Source organism: Oncorhynchus keta, chromosome 28, assembly GCF_023373465.1.
Source record: "Oncorhynchus keta strain PuntledgeMale-10-30-2019 chromosome 28, Oket_V2, whole genome shotgun sequence".
Classification (NCBI taxonomy): Eukaryota; Metazoa; Chordata; class Actinopteri; order Salmoniformes; family Salmonidae; genus Oncorhynchus; species Oncorhynchus keta.
The window spans coordinates 47,555,007-47,574,695 of NC_068448.1; the positions used below are offsets into that span (position 1 = coordinate 47,555,007).

At 42.7% G+C, this 19,689-nt stretch overlaps 1 protein-coding gene across 2 annotated transcripts in view; it reads left to right on the plus strand.

The window, feature by feature from the left end:
* The window catches only part of LOC118361510 (plexin domain-containing protein 2-like), a 161,336-nt gene that overhangs the window by 125,087 nt on the left and 16,560 nt on the right, over positions 1-19,689 (plus strand). For both annotated transcript variants that reach the window (XM_035741510.2, XM_035741509.2), the window contains exons 10-11: positions 10,712-10,772; positions 11,108-11,270. In XM_035741510.2, coding sequence (XP_035597403.1) covers positions 10,712-10,772; positions 11,108-11,270 — 224 coding nt within the window. The remainder of the gene's footprint in view (positions 1-10,711; positions 10,773-11,107; positions 11,271-19,689) is intronic.

The following is a 19,689-nucleotide window of genomic DNA, read 5'->3' on the forward strand; positions in this document are numbered from 1 at the left end:
CAACATTGTGGGAGTGCTGTTGGGGCGTTGTTTCAGCGTTTGATCCAAGTTACAAGCCATTAGTTATCAAGTGCACTGAACAGTTCTGGGCCTCAGTTCTTGGAAAATGTCTGCGGAGTTAGCGGAAATGATGTGCTCAGTTGGACTACTATTACTCCCCTTCTCATACTGTATGTCTCTACACTTTGACCACTTCCTATTCCCCACATAGTGCGCTACTTTTGTCAAAAAGGGTGCCATTTGTGAAGAAGCCTTTAAGTGGCTTATGCACCCATTATTGAATGACCCCACAGTTATTTTAAACATATCATTCATCCCTACAAGGGCCTCTGGGAATTTATGAGGTGCCAAAACGTCAGGGTTTAGCTTTTTCCTCCGTCTCCTCTCTCCATCAAACTATACCTCTACTAATAATACAGTCATGTGTATTTACATTTTACATACTGGTGGCCCTGGGAATCAAACCCATAATCCTGGCACTGTGAGCGCAATGCTCTACCAATTGAGCCATACAGGACCACAATCTACATGTATTCTGTATCCCGCAGAGCTGCGGAAACAATCTACATCTGAATTATAATGGCCTAATTATGCTGCCTTTTAATGAGATAGAAATGTGCGCGTGCTGCATCACGCGGTTGGGGCTCGCTCCATCCTTGGTATCCCTCAACAAAAAACTTCAATCGAAAAGGCAAACGAATGCACAGTTTGAACAAGCCAATTTAAATGCGTTGCAGCATTGTTGGGCCGCGGGTTCATGAAAGAGAGACACCTATGATTTTAGAGAACGCCTGTAATGAACTATATCTCCCTCTCCCTGGCTTTACTCTCTTTCTTTTTTATCTGCCTTTCTGATTCTCTCCCCTCTCGCTCCCTTTCTCTCGCTCCCCCACTCTCTGGAGAGGTGAATGCTGGGTTCTTTCTCCCCCATTGCGTTTCAGGCTAAATCAGCTTGTTGCTGCCTCTGATGAATGCAAGCTGAGTGCTGGGCTGGGTTGGAAAATAAAAAGGCGTGTTGGAGCTAATAAAGCATGCAAGGCATTGCTATGGACCAGCGACTGGCTCTGGTTGCCCATATTGCTGAGCGCTAATTTGGTGAGAAGAGGCGATCGGTGCGGGATTTGTTTACAGTAATATCAAAATGACTGCCACCACATCAAAGGTGGAAGAGGCTCCAAAGACGAAGAGTGTTGCTTTTTAAAATACAGTTGTGGCCACACTGTATTTTATTCAATCACATTGCATCGTTTGTGGGAGATAGATTGTGTGCCGTGCCAAGAGTGTAATGATGGTCTCACCATTCCTACACACTCAGATAAGTAGCTCTAGCTTGCATAGCTCGCCCAACTTGATCTAGCTCGCCCAGCTTGCATAGGAATTGAAAAACTGTATGGTTGAAGGAGATTGGGGGGGGCTAATAAGTCTGGCTGCACATCTGGCTGCCCGACTTACTGCGAATTGAGAAATTATGTGACTAGACTCAACAAAATGAAGAAGAAACTGTATTACGAAGCCAAGATCAATGATATAAAGAATAATGGATTACTTTAAATTAAATTATGGGCAGGTAGACAAATTCAACTCCATCTTTCATTTAATCAGATGGCTTATTCGTCACAAAACCATTTGCTGTTGCCAATTATTTGAACGATTACTTCATTGGCAAACTGGGCAAACTTACGTAGGAAATGCCAACAAACGAACAGTGAGCAAACGTATTTATGCATTAAAAAAAAAACGAATAATGACAGAAAAGCATTGTAAGTTAGAATTTTGTTTAGTTTGGGAGAGGTGAAATAAGTAAATATATCTAAATATTGCTATCGCTTCTGAGGATGTTAGCTGACTCTATAGCCACTCTTATATGTCAAAGCTTTTAATCTGAACCTAGAGGAAAGTGTTAGTCCTCAGTCCTGGAGGGAAGCCAAAGTCATTCCGTTAACCAAAGAATGGTAAAGTGGCCTTCACTGGTTCTAACAGCTGACGTATCAGCTTGCTGCCAGCTGTTAGTAAACTGTTGGGAAAAATTGTGTTTGACCAAATACACTGCTATTTCTCTGTAAACAAATTATGGTGACCAAAAATATAAACGCAACATGCAACAATTTCAAAGATTTTACTGAGTTACAGTTCATATGAGGAAATCAGTCAATTGAAATAAATAAATAAGTTGAGGACTTGGTGTTACCTGAGATTGTAAATTGTCACGGTCAAAACACATTGATTCGATAGTTGTAAAGATGGGGAGAGGTCTGTCTGTGATAAAGAGATGCTCTGCGTTTTTGACATCACACTCCACAATGCAAGTTCTTCAGCTTGATCTTATCTTGAATATTGCCCAGTCATATGGTCAAGTGCTGCGAAGAAAGACTTAGTTAAGCTGCAACTGGCCCAAAACAGAGTGAAATCTTAATTTCTATTTTATTTTTGTATTTCCTTTTTATATTTTTGGGGCTCCATCCACCACCACCTCTTCGGAGGATAAAAATACACTTTGTTTTTCAGCATTTTATTTTATTGATATACTGTAGCGGATGTTCTGAAAGAGCTGCAAAATCTGGACTCTACAAATCAGCTGGGCTAGACAATCTGGACCCTCTCTTTCTTAAATTATTTGCCACAATTGTTGCAACCCCTATTACTAGCCTGTTCAACCTCTCTTTCGTGTCGTCTGAGATCCCTAAAGATTGGAAAGCAAAATTGAATCTAGAATCGGCTTCCTATTTCGCAAAAAAAGCATCCTCCCTCATTCTGCCAAACATACCCTCGTAAAACTGACCATCCTACCGATCCTTGACTTCAGCAATGTAATTTACAAAATAGCCTCCAATACTCTACTCAGCAAATTAGATGTATTCTATCACAGTGCCATCCTTTTTGTCACCAAAGTCCCATATACTACCCACCACTGCGACATGTATGCTCTCGTTGGCTGGCCCTCGCTTCATTTTTTGTCGCCAAACCCACTGGCTCCAGGTCATCTATAAGTCTTTACTATGCCTTACCTCAGCTCACTGGTCACCCTAGCAGCACCCACCCGAAGCAAGCGCTCCAGCAGGTACAGTGGGGCAAAAAAATATTTAGTCAGCCACCAATTGTGCAAGTTCTCCCACTTAAAAAGATGAGAGAGGCCTGTAATTTTCATCATAGGTACACTTCAACTATGACAGACAAAATTAGAAGAAAAAAAATCCAGAAAATCACATTGTAGGATTTTTAATTAATTTATTTGAAAATGATGGTGGAAAATAGGTATTTGGTCACCTACAAACAAGCAAGATTTCTGGCTCTCACAGACCTGTAACTTACATTTACATTTACATTTAAGTCATTTAGCAGACGCTCTTAAGAGGCTCCTCTGTCCTCCACTCATTACCTGTATTAATGGCACCTGTTTGAACTTGTTATAAGTATAAAAGACACCTGTCCACAACCTCAAACAGTCACACTCCAAACTCCACTATGGCCAAGACCAAAGAGCTGTCAAAGGACACCAGAAACAAAATTGTAGACCTGCACCAGGCTGGGAAGACTGAATCTGCAATAGGTAAGCAGCTTGGTTTGAAGAAATCAACTGTGGGAGCAATTATTAGGAAATGGAAGACATACAAGACCACTGATAATCTCCCTCGATCTGGGGCTCCACGCAAGATCTCACCCCGTGGGGTCAAAATGATCACAAGAACGGTGAGCAAAAATCCCAGAACCACACAGGGGGACCTAGTGAATGACCTGCAGAGATCTGGGACCAAAGTGACAAAGCCTACCATCAGTAACACACTACGCCGCCAGGAACTCAAATCCGGCAGTGCCAGACGTGTCCCCCTGCTTAAGCCAGTTCATGTCCAGGCCCGTCTGAAGTTTGCTAGAGAGCATTTAGATGATCCAGAAGAAGATTGGGAGAATGTCATATGGTCAGATGAAACCAAAATATTACTTTTTGGTAAAAACTCAACTCTTCGTGTTTGGAGGACAAAGAATGCTGAGTTGCATCCAAAGAACACCATACCTACTGTGAAGCATGGGGGTGGAAACATAATGCGTTGGGGCTGTTTTTCTGCAAAGGGACCAGGACGACTGATCCGTGTAAAGGAAAGAATGAATGGGGCGTGAGATTTTGAGTGAAAACCTCCTTCCATCAGCAAGGGCATTGAAGATGAAACGTGGCTGGGTCTTTTAGCATGACAATGATCCCAAACACACCGCCCGGGCAACGAAGGAGTGGCTTCGTAAGAAGCATTTCAAGGTCCTGAAGTGACCTAGCCAGTCTCCAGATCTCAACCCCATAGAAAATCTTTGGAGGGAGTTGAAAGTCCATGTTGCCCAGCAACAGCCCCAAAACATCACTGCTCTAGAGATCTGCATGGAGGAATGGGCCAAAATACCAGCAACAATGTATGAAAACCTTGTGAAGACTTACAGAAAACGTTTGACCTCTGTCATTGCCAACAAAGGGTATTTAACAAAGTATTGAGATAAACTTTTGTTATTGACCAAATACTTATTTTCCACCATAATTTGCAAATAAATTCATAAAAAATCCTACAATGTGATTTTCTGGATTTTTTTCATAAATGAAGTGTACCTATGATGAAAATTACAGGCCTCTCTCATCTTTTTTAAGTGGGAGAACTTGCACAATTGGTGGCTGACTAAATACTTTTTTGCCCCACTGTATATTTCACAGGTCATCCCCAAAGCCAACTCCTTCTTTGGCCTCCTTTCCTTCCTGCTGCCAATTGCTGGAACGAATTGCAAAATCACTGAAGCTGGAGTCTTATATCTCCCTCACTAACTTTAAGCATCAGCTGTCAGAGCAGCTATCCGATCATTGCACATGTACACAGCCCATCTGTAAATTGCCCAACCAACTACCTCCTCTCCATTTTGTTATTTATTTTTTGCTCCTTTGCACCCCAGTATCTCTACTTGCACATTCTTCTTCTTGTCTTCTGCACATCTACCATTCCAGTGTTTAATTGCTAAATTGTAATTATTTCGCCACTATGGCCTATTTATTGCCTTACCTCCCTAATCTTACTGCATTTTCACACACTGTATATAGACTTTTCTATTGTGTTATTGACTGTACGTTTGTTTATCCTATGTACAGTGCATTGCGAAAGTATTCGGCCCCCTTGAACTTTGCGACCTTTTGCCACATTTCAGGCTTCAAACATAAAGATATAAAACTGTATTTTTTTGTGAAGAATCAACAACAAGTGGGACACAATCATGAAGTGGAACGACATTTATTGGATATTTCAAACTTTTTCAAACTTAGACCATCTCTCCACACAGCCGTGACAGAAGATCACACCACAACAGGAAAAAGCATTATGCCCAGGAGGAGAGGGTATCCTGGACTTGGGATTAGATATTGGATGGGAAGGGATCCTGGACTTGGGAGGAAATCCTGGCAGGACAGGATCGCCTTCCTTTGCGGCAGACGCAATGAGAGAAGGGAGGACAGCGACGACCCCGGGGTTCGAGGCCACAAGGAGAGCCCAAAAGACAGCCCAATTCGTTTTTTGTGGGGGAGGCATACGGGGTGGTCGGCGGCACCGAGGAGTGAACCAGAGACAACCTGGGAGGAGATAGAGAGGTGGTCGAGAGTACCAGAGCCCGCCTGGGAGTCGATGGAACAGTGCGAGGAAGGATACCGGAGAATGGAGTTGGCGAGGAGAATGCGGCAACGCAGGCGTTTGGAGGAGCGTGTCACCAGTCCGGTGCAATCTGTGCCGGACCCACGCATCAGGCCTCCAGTGCGCCTCCCTAGTCCGGTACGTCCTGTGTCTCCTCCTTTCACTCGCCCTGAAGTGCGTGTCCCTAGTCCGTGATGTCCTGTGCCTGCTCCTCGCCCTGATGTACGCCTCCACAGCCCAGTACGTCCTGTGCCTGCTCTCCGCAATTGTCATAAGGTGCGTGTCACCAGTCCGGTACCACCTGTGCCAGCTCCACGGACCAGGCCTCCAGTGCGCCTCCCCAGTCCGGTATGTCCTGTGCCTACCCCCCGCACTCGCCCTGAAGGGCCGTGTCCCCAGTCCGGTGCCACCAGTACCGGCCCCACGCATCAGGCCTCCAGTGCGCCTCTCCAGTCCGGTACGTCCTGTGCCTGCTCCCCGCACTCGCCCTGAGGTGCGTGTCACTAGTCCGGTGCCTCCTGTGCCGGCTCCATGCACCAGGCCTCCAGTGCGCCTCCCCAGTCCGGTACGTCCTGTGCCTGCTCCCCGCAATCGTCCTGAAGTGCGTTTGACCAGTCCGGAATCAGCATATCGAAAATCTTTTCCCCACTATTTTGCAACCTGTATGGCGCCACAGTCAAAGTTTGGTCCTCAAGTAAAACAGATGTATATATAATTATAATTTTTCTGTGGGGGGGGATTTAAAAAAGGGCAGACAAACAAGTTCTCTACCTTCTTCACTTGCCTCCTCCATTTTTTTGGTGTAATGCCGCAATCAGTTGGTTGTAATTTTGGATAGGGCAAACAAAGAAAAAAAAAGAAACAAATGTTCCCATAAAGAATGTTTTTTTTATGATCGATTACTATATTTGAATGTAAACATATTATTTGTTGTAATATTTGTTCTGTCTTTTCTGGAGGTTGAAATTGAAATTGCCACCACCTTTGTTTAAGAAAGGGCGATATTTTGAAAAAGGTTTAATTTTCAATGGAAAAAAAGCAGTCTTTGGGACTGGGGGGCAGTATTGAGTAGCTTGGATAATAATAGATTTTGATAGAAAACACTCTGAAGTTTCTAAAACTGTTTGAATAATGTCTGTGAGTATAACATAATGGCAGGAAAAAATCCAACCAGGAAGTTGGAAATCTGAGGTTTTTAGGTTTTCAAGTCTTTGCCTATCCAATATACAGTGTCTATGGTGTCATATTGCAATTCCTAAAGCTTCCACTAGATGTCAACAGTCTTTAGAACCTTGTTTCAGGCTTCTACTGTGAAGGCGGAGCGAATGAGAGCTGTTTGAGTCAGGTGTCTGGTAGAATGCCATGAGCTAAATCATTCGCATGGCTGTGAGAGGGAGCTGCGTTCCTTTTCATTTCTAAAGACAAAGGAATTGTCCGGTTGAAACATTACTGATTATTTATGATAAAAACATCCTAAAGATTGATTCTACACATCGTTTGACATGTTTCGACGAACTGTAATATTTTTAATGTTTACATTTTTAATTTCATCTTTATTTAACCAGGTAGGCTAGTTGAGAACAAGTTCTCATTTGCAACTGCGTCCTGGCCAAGATAAAGCATAGCAGTGTGAACAGACAACACAGAGTTACACATGGAGTAAACAATTAACAAGTCAATAATACAGTAGAAAAAAGGAGAGTCTATATACATTGTGTGCAAAAGGCATGAGGAGGTAGGCGAATAATTACAATTTTGCAGATTAACACTGGAGTGATAAATGATCAGATGGTCATGTACAGGAAGAGATATTGGTGTGCAAAAGAGCAGAAAAGAAAATAAATAAAAACAGTATGGGGATGAGGTAGGTAAAAATGGGTGGGCTATTTACCGATAGACTATGTACAGCGGCAGCGATCGGTTAGCTGCTCAGATAGCAGATGTTTGAAGTTGGTGAGGGAGATAAAAGTCTCCAACTTCAGCGATTTTTGCAATTAGTTCCAGTCACAGGCAGCAGAGAACTGGAACGAAAGGTGGCCAAATGAGGTGTTGGCGTTAGGGATGATTAGTGAGATACACCTGCTGGAGCGCGTGTTACGGGTGGGTGTTGACATCGTGACCAGTGAACTGAGATAAGGTGGAGCTTTACCTAGCATGGACTTGTAGATGACCTGGAGCATATAACTTTTTTAACTTTTTGTTGGAACTAAGCGATCACGCATTGAGCATTTGGATTACTGGGCTAAATGCGTGAACAAAAGGAGGTATTTGCACATAAATTATGGACTTTATCGAGCAAAACAAACATTTATTGTGGAATTGGGATTCCTGGGAATGCATTCCGATCAAGATCATCAAAATTAAGTGAATATTTATAACGCTATATCTGACTTTTCTGACACCTCTCCTTTTTTTGTGGCTAGGTACAGACCTAACATGCAAGCAAGGTGTGCTTTCGCCGTAAAGCCTTTTTGAAATCTGACACAGCGGTTGCATTAAGGATAAGTTTATCTATAATTCCATGCTAAACACTTGTATCATTGTAACATGTATCAATGTTTATTATGAGTATTTTTGTAATTTGATGTGGCTCTCTGCACTTTCACCGGATGTTTGTTTGAGACAATGCATTTCTGAACATAACACACCAATTTCAAATTATGTTTATCTTTAAAATGGTGTATAATACTTGTATGTTTGAGGAATTTTAATTATGGGATTTCTGTTGTTTTGAATTTGGTGCCCTTCAATTTCACTGGCTGTTGGCGAGGTGGGATGCTACCGTCCCACATATCCCAGAGAAGTTAACTGAAAATCCAATTTGAAATATAGGTTTGATAATAATCAAAAAACATTTGGCATTGAATCGTATACACTGAGTGTACAAAACATTAGGAACACCTGCTCTTTCAATGAATGACTGACCAGGTGAATCGAGGTGAAATCTATGATCCCTTATTGTGGTCAGTTGTTAAATCCACTTCAATCAGTGTAGATGAAGAGGAGGAGATAGATTAAAGAAGGATTTCTATGCCTTGAGACAATTGAGACATGGATTGTGTATGTGTTCCATTCAGAGGGTGAAAGGGCAAGACAACAGTGTCTTTGAACAGGGTATGGTAGTAGGTGCCAGGCGCACCGGTTTGGGTCAAGCACTGCAACTGTGCTGGGTTTTGTACGCTTCCCATGTGTAACAGCAAGTGTCCACCACCCAAAGGACATCCAGCCAATTTGACACAACTGTGGCAAACATTGGAGTCAACATGGGCCAGCATCCATGTGGACCGCTTCGACGCCTTGTAGTCCATGCCCGGACGAATTGAGGCTGTTCTGAGGGCAAAAGGGGGTGCAATTCAATACCAGGGAAGTGTTCCTAATGTTTTTTACCCTTAGTGTATTTGGTTTCAACAAATGTAGTATTTTTCAATTGAGAAAATCTAACTAATTTCCTTGTTACCAGTTGAGGCTGATCCAAAGACTCATTTTTGTAGTGTTCAAGAGAAACCAATGAGTCTTTTAAACACAGTATAGAAATGCATCCTCTGTACCGTGAAAGAGGGGGGGGACGAAGACCAAACTAAAATATTTTCCAGATGTATACATTTCTATTCAAATGAGGCATCTCAACCCATTTTTAATTAGCAGTGTGGTGTCTGAGTGGATGTTGGAAGGAAGGTCTGGTATGCATTCCAAATGGAACCCTATATAGTGCCCTACTTTTTATTAGGACCCATAGGGGAATGGGTTGCCATTTGGGATGCAGTTGGTGTCAGAGGCTGGATGGCATTGAGGTTAAACCTACATGGGGAAGGATCTGGAGGGACTGGCTGGACCTGTGTTGTTGTGATATCCTGTCTCCGACTCTCTCCCTCTCTCCTTTCGCTTCTCCCAGGAAAACATAGGGAAAACGAGGTGGATTTACCGGAGGAATCTGTCTCGACTGATTGGACAGATGATTTTAACAGCCAAAACTGTGAAATCCGGGGAGCGTGGGCTGATTAGAGAGCAGAGAGAGATGGAAATGGACTCCTCTTCTTCCTCCACACAGAGAGCTTTGCCATAATAATATCCACCATGCAGGGCTAATGGGAGTTATAGGATCTGATGAGAATAAGGATGGATGATAACTTGGCCTGTCTGCCTGCCTGGCAATGGTAGCTTGTGGGTGGAGATTTGTAATAAATGAAACGGTATCAAACACATGGAAACTTAAGTACCTTCCCATCTATTCCATTCCAGGCGTTATGAGCCCATCGTGTGATATCTCCACCAACCAGCCGCCACTGCTCCATGTCGATTAGATTTGGTGGGTTTATGCTATTGTGTTTGTAGTCTTGCAGGTTTTTGTGAGGTGTATGAAATTGGCTTACCACCTCCTCCATTGGGTGATATGGGTGAGCAGACATCTTTCTCTGACTTCAGAGTATCAGACGGGAGAGAGAGAGAGTGAGAGAGAGAACCAACTTTCCCTCTGTGTCAAAATCGAAATAATGTCAGAGAGGGAAGAGGAGAAAGAAAAGAGAAAGAAAGAGAGAGGAAAGAGAAAGAGAGAGGAGAAGAGAGGAGAAGAAAAGAGAGTGATAGGGAAGGGGGAGATATTAGTCATTATGATCTGTGAACAAGATGAAGAATGAGTAGTTGCCCCTGATCAAAGGCTAGCCCACAGAGTTTATTCGTCGCCTCGGGTTGGGAGGCGTGACACAGGCATGACCTATTCTCCGTCATCCACCTTTTCCCTTTCCCATTTCCTTTCACCCCCTCCACCAACCCCTGTACTCTGAGCAGTTTGACCCGGTGAACTTCCTCTTCACAAATCCCACCCATATTCTAATAATCATGTGCTGTTCCCCCTTTGGACTTACTGTATTTTGGAATCCCAGAAAGGTGGGGGGGGTCTGATTGGATTATTTTGGTTTCATGTAACATCTGCAGGTCTACAGAGCTGGATGTATCTGTTAGTATAATTTATCCAATCCATCTTTGATTGCGGTTTATCCTTTTTAGTGATGCATGTCTAGTGTTCATGTTCCTAAGCTCTTTCAGAATATCCTCTCATCTGGTTTCAGGTGTTCCAGTGGGTTTGACCGCCATCGGCAGGACTGGGTTGATAACAGCTGTCCTGATGAGGTGAATATCATCCTGGCTGATGGAAATGACTAGATTTCTATTATGAATAGCGAGTGAGTGGGTATATGGTGGGATGTGTGCGTGCGTGTGTGTGTGCGCGTGAATCTGCTGTAATGTTTTTTTCTGTGTGGCTGCCAGGTTGATGGGTGCTCTGGTCTGCTACATGCAGGGGGAAAGGGATGCCTCAGTTACTCATCTCACGATCTAACAATCTAACTATCTAACTAACTAACTAACTAACTAACTAACTATCCATCTCTCACTCTCTCTTATTTGAAAAGTACCAGTATTTCTACCTTGCGTGAGAAAGAGGACTCTTGTATGCTGTCTTGCAGACCAAAGACAAAAGCTGTGATATCATCAGCACCACACAACTCGGTCCATTCATCACCACGTTAGTTGCCAAAACAACAGGCCAGAGCAGAAGCCGAGGAGAGACCACCACAGCCGGAGCCTCCTCGTCCACATCCCGACCCCCAACCAGCGTCCCCACTGAAGGTAAGACAACTAACATATGCCCCAAAGCAGACAACTCCAACCAGTGTCTTGAGTACTGGTCAGGTCACATGGTCAGGAAAAACAGTGTCTTGCTCAGTTGGCACAAAAAAACGTTTTTGTTATTTTTGAAATGTAATCTTTCTTTCACTAGGCAAGTCAGTTTAGAACAAATTTGTATTTACAATGACGGCCTACCAAAAGGCAAAAGGCCTCCAGCGGGGACGTGGGCTGGGATTTAAAATAAAATATAAAACAAAACAAAACACACATCACGACAAGAGAGACGACACAACACTAAATAAAGATAGGCCGAAGACGACAACATAGCATGGCAGCAACCCAACATAACAACAACATGGTGGCAACACAACATGGCAGCAACCCAACATAACAACAACATGGTGGCAACACAACATGGCAGCAGCACAACATATGGTACAAATATTATTGGGCACAACAGCGCAAGGGGCAAGAAGGTAGAGACAACAATACATCACGCAAAGCAGCTACAGCTGTCAGTAAGATTGTCCATGATTGAGTCTTTGAATGAAGAGATTGAGATAAAACTGTCCAGTTTGAGTGTTTTTTACAGCCCGTTCTAGTCACTAGCTGCAGCGAACTGAAAAGAGCAGCGACCCAGGGATATGTGTGCTTTGGGGACCTTTAACAGAGTGTGACTTTGCAGAACAGGTGTTGTATGTGGAGGATGAGGGCTGCAGTAGGTATCTCAGATAGGGGGGGAGTAAGGCCTAAGAGGGTTTTATATATAATTAAGCAACAATACATGAGACTAGTGCTGGGCGGTGACTCTGTTTGATAATGGTATTTCAATGTTTAGTTTGTTAAATGTGATACGCAACTCTGGCGCGTGCAATGTCCATTTTTATAGTTTACTCCATTTGCTACTTGAGTCATCTTTCTCCCTCTCCTCCTGCTGTGTGCCACTAACTACACCAAGCCCTTTCCTATGTCACTCAAGGAAAGAGCAGTTGCCCGACGGCACTTTCTTGCCGTTCACTCTGCATGTTCAGATGGATGCAACAAGATGTTGGTGACATGCTGATTTCCACAAGCGTTTCTATAATTACGCTATTAGTTTGTATATCTTACTGTCTACAACTACGGTCTGTTATTTTGTCTTTTCTTAGCAAGTTGATGATAAAATAAATTGTGTTAGTCGCTAATTCTAATCAATTGCTAGTTAGCTGGCTAGCTAGCTTGCTAAATGAACTAAGAGTCAGAGCAAATATAGCTAGCTAGTTAATACAGCCTGGTACCTGTGCTGGTGTAGGCCTAGATACGCATGTTGTTTGTGCAACAGTATCTTCTAAAACAGAGAGGAATAGGCGAAGCTACATGAGGTAAGAAAACATGCAATGTACAGTCTAATTAGGGTCACCTGGAAACACTGACCAACACTTTGGTTCTGACCCTGCCAATAATTCCTCCCTGGCTTATTCATTCGTTGTCATGTCAAACAACAATGAATTCAAGGGGCTGCCCACGATATTCCAATTATAGAATTAGAATCATTCATTCTATTTCCATGATTGGATTGAAACAGTATCAGAAATCCCGATTAAAATCACTTATCATTTATATGTTGCCACCCTAGGGTCATGAACTACTCATAAAGCAAACTTAGAACTTGTATTATTCAAAAACATAAAATACCGTCAAAAATGTCAAAAGTATTGTGATATGATATTTTGGCCATATTGCCCTACATGAGGCCATGTGTTAGGACATTTTTATCATGGCTGTGACGTGGTTAGAACACCAAAGCCATTATAAAATGTCATAACACATGGACTCAAGTGTATTATTGCTTTTATACAACAGGTTACCAGAATTGGTTGTCAAGTGCAATTTTAGGCATTCTCTGGTCGTTAGTTTTATTCATATTGACTGCCATGTAAAGTAAAACTACCCCAGCACTGGTTGATAGTTACAGAACTTTTCAGGTTGCTATGGCAAAAAAAATGGTTGCTATGGAGGCTCTTACCCTCTTACAGCAAACACAATCACTTCAGACTGAAGCTGGAAAGACAGAAAACTAGATGGATTTTGTTTTGTTTTACCTATTTTTCTATTGACATTTCTTTGTACACTGAACAAAAATATAAACGCACCATCAAATCACATCCAATCACGTCCTCTGAATACAACAGTGAAATGCTTAAAAATCCCTTAACTAACAATGCAGCGTTAAGAAAAAATAAGTATTAAGTAAAAAATTAGATAACAGTAACAGGAACAAATCAGTTAAGAGCAGCAGTAAAATAACAATAGCGAGAGGGTACAGAGTCAATGTACAGGGGCACTGGTTAGTCAAGGTAATTGAGGTAATATGTACATGTACGTAGAGTTAAAGTGCCAAACGCTGTCTGCCATCTGCCCAGTACAGTTGAACCTGGGATTCAGCCGTGAAGAGTACACTTCTCCAACTAATAAGTGGCCATCGAAGGTGAGCATTTGCCCACTGAGGTTGGTTACGATTAATTCAGTTTGGCATGGCAAGCGGTACCGGAGTACCAAGTCTAGGACAAAAAGGCTTCTCAACAGTTTTTACCCCCAAGCCATAAGACTCCTCAACAGGTAATGAAATGGCTACCCGGACTATTTGCATTGTGAGCCCCGCAACCCCTCTTTTTACCATGCTGCTACTTTCTGTTTATCATATATGCATAGTCACTATAACTATACACTCATGTACAGCCAGACTAACCGGTGTCTGTATGTAGCCTCACAACTTTTATAGCCTCGCTACTGTATATAGCCTGTCTTTTTACTGTTGTTTTTCTTTACCTACCTTATTGCTCACTTAATACATTTTTTTGCGCTATTGGTTAGATCCTGTAAGTAAGTATTTCACTGTAAGGTCTACCTACACCTGCTGTATTCGGCGCACATGACAAATAAACTTTGATTTGATTTGAGGTCAAGACCCTTGGTGGACAGCTCTGGTGGACATTCCTGCAGTCAGCATGCCAATTGCACACTCCCTCAAAACTTGAGACATCTGTGGCATTGTGTTGTGTGACAAAACCTACAGTGGCCTTTTATTGTCCCCAGCACAAGATGCACCTGTGTAATGATCATGCTGTTTAATCATCGTCTTGATATGCCACACCTGTCAGGTGGCTGGATTATCTTGGTAAAGGGGAAATGCTCACTAACAGGGATGTAAACAAGTTTGTGCAGAACATTTGAGAGAAATAAGCTTTTTGTGCATATGGAACATTTCTGGAATCTTTTCTTTTAGCTCATGAAAAATGGGACCAAAACTTTTATATTTATATTTTTGTTCAGTATATACACTACATGGCCAGAAGTATGTTGACACTTGCTCGTCGAACATCTCATTACAAAATCATGGGAATTAATATGGAGTTAGTCCCCCCTTTGCTGCTATAACAGCCTCCAATCTTCTGGGAAAGCTTTCCACTTGAAACATTGCTGCTGGGACTTGTTTCCATTCAACCACAAGAGCATTAGTGAGGTCAGGCACTGATGTTGGGTCATTAGGCCTGGTTCGCAGTCAGCGTTCCAATTAATCCTAAAGGTGGTCGATGGTGTTGAGGTCAGGGCTCTGTGCAGGCCAGTAAAAGTTCTTCCACACCAATCTCAACAAACCATATCTGTATGAACATTGCTTTGTGCACAGGGGGAATTTTCATGCTGAAACATTGCCACAAAGTTGGAAGCACAGGATTGTCTAGAATGCCATTGTATGAAAAACAGGCCCAGACCCTTATTCCTCCTCCACCAAACTTTACATTTGGCACTATGCATTTGTGCAGGTAGCGTTCCCCTGGCACCAGCCAAATCCAGATTCGTCCATCAGACTGCCAGATGATGAAGCATTATTCATCACTCCAGAGAACATGTTTCCACTGCTCCAGAGTCCAATGGCGGCGAGCTTAACTCCCCCCCAGCGCTTCAGCATTCGGCGGTCCCGTTCTGTGAGCTTGTGTGGCTGAGCAGTTGTTGCTCCTAGACGTTTCCACGTCACAATAACAACACTTACAGCTGACTGGGGAAGCTCTAGCAGGGCAGAAATTTGAAAAACTGACTATTTGGAAAGGTGGTATTCCAATATTTGTCTATGGTGATCACATGGCTGTGCGCTCGATTTTATACACTCGTCAGCAACGGGTGTGGCTGAACTAGCCGAATCCACTCATTTGAAAGGGTGTCCACATATCTTTGTATATATAGTGTATATTCATAAAAAATTAGGCTGATTCATGAATTCGAGTGGCTAAGAAAAGCTGCCTGTCTGTCTCATCCTGACCTGTTCACTACTATGGGACAAAGTGGCAGCGGTGGGATATGGTGATGGTGGTACTGCGTTGCTAGGTAACAATGGCACTTCTTATGAATGTGCTGGCCATGTGTATGTTGTCTAGTGTAATTCTGGGCAGGATAGACTCTGACAATGGGAATTCCAAACCAGCCGTTGTATAAAACTAACATAAATGGAGTCACAATATCTGAAATTGTCCAATGAGTAAAGCTTGTTTTCCGATGCAAATGTTTTTCTACAGTGAGTCTTAATCCTGAGACTACCTTCGAACAGAAGGGTAGGCTAAGAAGATTTGATGGATGTGCTGTTGGGACGTTAAGTAAAACAAAGTACCCAGTACATTTTCTCAGCCACTCCTCAGTAAAAGGCACATGACAGCCCGCTTGGAATTTGACAAAAGGCACCTAATAATAATAATAATAATAATAATATATGCCATTTAGCTGACGCTTTTATCCAAAGCGACTTACAGTCATGTGTGCATACATTCTACGTATGGGTGGTCCCGGGAATTGAACCCACTACCCTGGCGTTACAAGCGCCATGCTCTACCAACTGAGCCACAGAAGGACCACGAGAAACAAGATTCTCTGGTCTGATGAAACCAAGATTGAACTCTTGACCTGAATGCCAAGCGTCACATCTGGAAGAAACCTGGCACTATTTGTACGGTAGAGCATGGTGGATGCAGCGTCATACTGTGGGGATGTTTTTCAGAGGTAAGGACTGGGAGACTAGTCAGGATCGTGGGAAAGATGAACGGAGCAAAGGACAGAGAGATCCTTGATGAAAACCTGCTCCAGAGCGCTAAGGACCTCAGACTGGGGCGAAGGTTCACCTTCCAACAGGACAATGACCCTAAGCACACAGCCAAGACAATGCAGGAGTGGCTTCGGGACAAGTCTCTGAATATCCTTGAGTAGCCCAGCCTGAGCCAAGCTTGAAGCGTCATGCCCAATATGACGCAAGGCTGTAATCGCTGCCAAAGGTGCTTAAACAAAGTACTGAGTAAAGGATCTGATTTCTTATGTAAATGTAATATTTCCATTTTGATAAATGTTCAAACATTTCTAAAAACCGGTTTTTGCTTTGTCATTACGAGCCTAGTTGGTTAAGCCACAGAAAAAGAAAGGAACCTTTTTTCAGACGAGTGCTCCGATTACTTGTCTGTGTGCCAGAGCGCAGAATAACTGATGAAATTTACAAACGCTCAGCTCCCGTTTAGTATGGCCTTTGTCAGAAAACGTTGGCAAAAAAGCGTAATTAAATTGTTGCCAATAGCACAGTTGCAGTCACCAATGCTCTGGATAACAAAAAAACAGCCTAACCTGCTCTGTTAGGGAGAGTAAATGGTCAGAGTGAGGTATTCTCAGATTTGAGTATGGAAGTAGCTAGCCAACGTTAGCCAGTTAGCTTGGGTGCTTGACTGCGAGTAAAATGGTTCGAGCGAGTTTGGAAGTAGCTAGCAAGCTAGCCAACATTAGCCAGTTAGCTTGGGTTCTTGACTGCTGTTGTTAGGTCAGATCAACCTGACTCCTCGCCCAGAGCGTCCAGTGTGCGCTCAGAACACCCCCCTAGAGCGAAATGCTCAACATTTACGAACGGACAATCTGACAACGCTCTGATTTTACAAACACCCAGAGTGCACTCTGCGCACATTATGGCACTCCAGATTGAATTTACGAACACACCCGTAGTATAAACCAGCCTTTAATCTTGGAATCTTTGGTTGTTTAGTACATGGCCTCACATGTGAATCCTTAAAGAGCTGGGTGGGACTAAAGCTTAAGAGGGTGTGAACAATGCTGAATGGGTGTAGACAAAGAAGAGCTCTCCAGTAGGTACCAAAACATTCAAGGGCCATTTTCTCAAAAGGGAGGTTTATCAACATTCAAAGCAGAATTACTTACACTACAGTTGAGGAACAATGGGTATGATACTCATATGTGGAAAAAGTCAAGGGGTCTGAATCCTTCCCGAATGCTCTGTATAACTTCTCCGCCTCTTTCACTGTTTCTTCAGTAATAGAACTATCCGGATTGTTTTCCTTGAGCTCCAAATGCACACTAGATGGTAACAAATGGTGCAAGGCATGCAAGCTGTGTTTTACCCAACGAAACATTGCAGATTGAATTAGGAAAACATCTCTAAAATCTTAAAGACATGCATCCACACAGAAAAATAATCATGATCATTCTTTCTTGTTGCGCTGCGTTCTAAGGCACTGTATCTCAGTACTAAAAGCGTCACTACAGACACCTTGGTTCGATTCCAGGCTGTATCACAACCGGCTGTGATTGGGAGTCCCATAGGGCGGCTCACAATTGTCCCAGCGTCATCCAGGTTTGGCCGGTGTAGGCCGTCATTGTAAATAAGAATTTGTTCTTAACTGACTTTCCTAGTTAAATAAAGGTTAAAAAAACTCCCCCAGAGAAACTTGAGCTAATTAGAGCTGAAAATGCATCCCAAATGGCACCCTGTTCCCTATGTTGTGCACTACCATTGACCAAGGCCCATCGGGAATAGGGTGCTATTTGAGGCACATTCTGAATTGATTACAGCCATTTACACTTCATAGCCCTGATGTCAAGGGAAATTAAAACGTCAAGCCACGTATGTATTGAAACAAATAGCTAATTCATCTTCATCAGCTTCACATATTACCCACACACGGTATTGACTCGAATGTTAGATGTCTGTAATTCACTTCAACTGTACCATTCATCTTCCTCATGAAAAGTATTATGTTCAACTTAATGCCCCTGTCACTCTCTGCACAATCACATTATGCACTTTAATCATGACTAAAAGCCTATGCAGGGTGTATTTTCTGTCCGGTAACTGGTACATCCTGAAGTTGATCATTGACTAATGTGTTATGGGTTGGGATGCCTGGGAGATACACAAAGCCTACACTGTGCTAATGGACAACTTATCATCTCAAGTATCCACTCTTGCTAACGCCAGAGAGAAAGAGGTGTAGACAGCTAATTATGTCGCATTCATTATGATATGTAACAGCTTTGCATTGTCTACGGGTGCGGGTGACTGATGATGTATTATAGGAATGCACCATTGTAGGAATATGCAACCACAATGAGGAAGGTTAGATTGAGGGATGTAGGTCCCAAATGACATATTGTACATATGGCACCCTATACATACATACATACATACATACATACATACATACATACATACATACATACATACATACATACATACATACATACATACATACATACATACATACATACATACATACATACATACATACATACATACATACATACATACATACACTCTTACAAAAAAAAGGTGCTATCTAGAACCTTGAAGGATTTGTTGACTGTCCCCATGGGAGAACCCTTTGAAGAACCGTTTTTGGTTGCAGGTAGAACCCTTTTGGGCTCCATGTTGAACCCTTTCTACAGAGGATTCTACATGGAACTCAAAAAGGGTTCTGCCTGGAGCCAAAAAGGGTTCTCCTATGGGGACAGCCAAATAACCCTTTTTTCTAAGAGGGTAGTAGTTTAATTTAGAGTGGTAAAAGCAGAAGAATTCAGTGTGCTCTCTGACATGAAAAATAGTTGATATGGTAAGGTGCTCTTTGGTTTCCCAGACTTGTGGAATTGATGAAACAATGAAGGCTAAACCTGTAGACAGACTGCATGTTTTGTTATTGCAGAGTGGTGTTTAAATGTGGTTGGAGTGGTGAGTTACAGTAGGGTTTCTGCCTGTGAGTTCTGGGTTCTAGATCCGGCTCCAGTCGGTGATGATCTCTAAAGCAGATGCCCAACGTTTTGGCTCTCAGTACCCCACTCTACACAAACTCCAATGACATCCAGCTATACTTTTCACTGTTCTAAAGTAATCATTTTAGGATTTTGTCCTAGGATTCTGTATGGCTTTCCACTGCGAGGGCAGGTTTTCATTTCATGGATCTGAGGGCAGGGTTTCGTTTCATTCTCCTAATCTCTGTCTTATGTTTATTGTTTCAGTCCTTGACCTTTACCCTCTTATGCTCTCCTTGGTAGATATAACTTCTCTCAGACAATGTTAGAGGCAATCTGGGATATGAAAAACAACAAAGCTCATGAGGCATCTCTA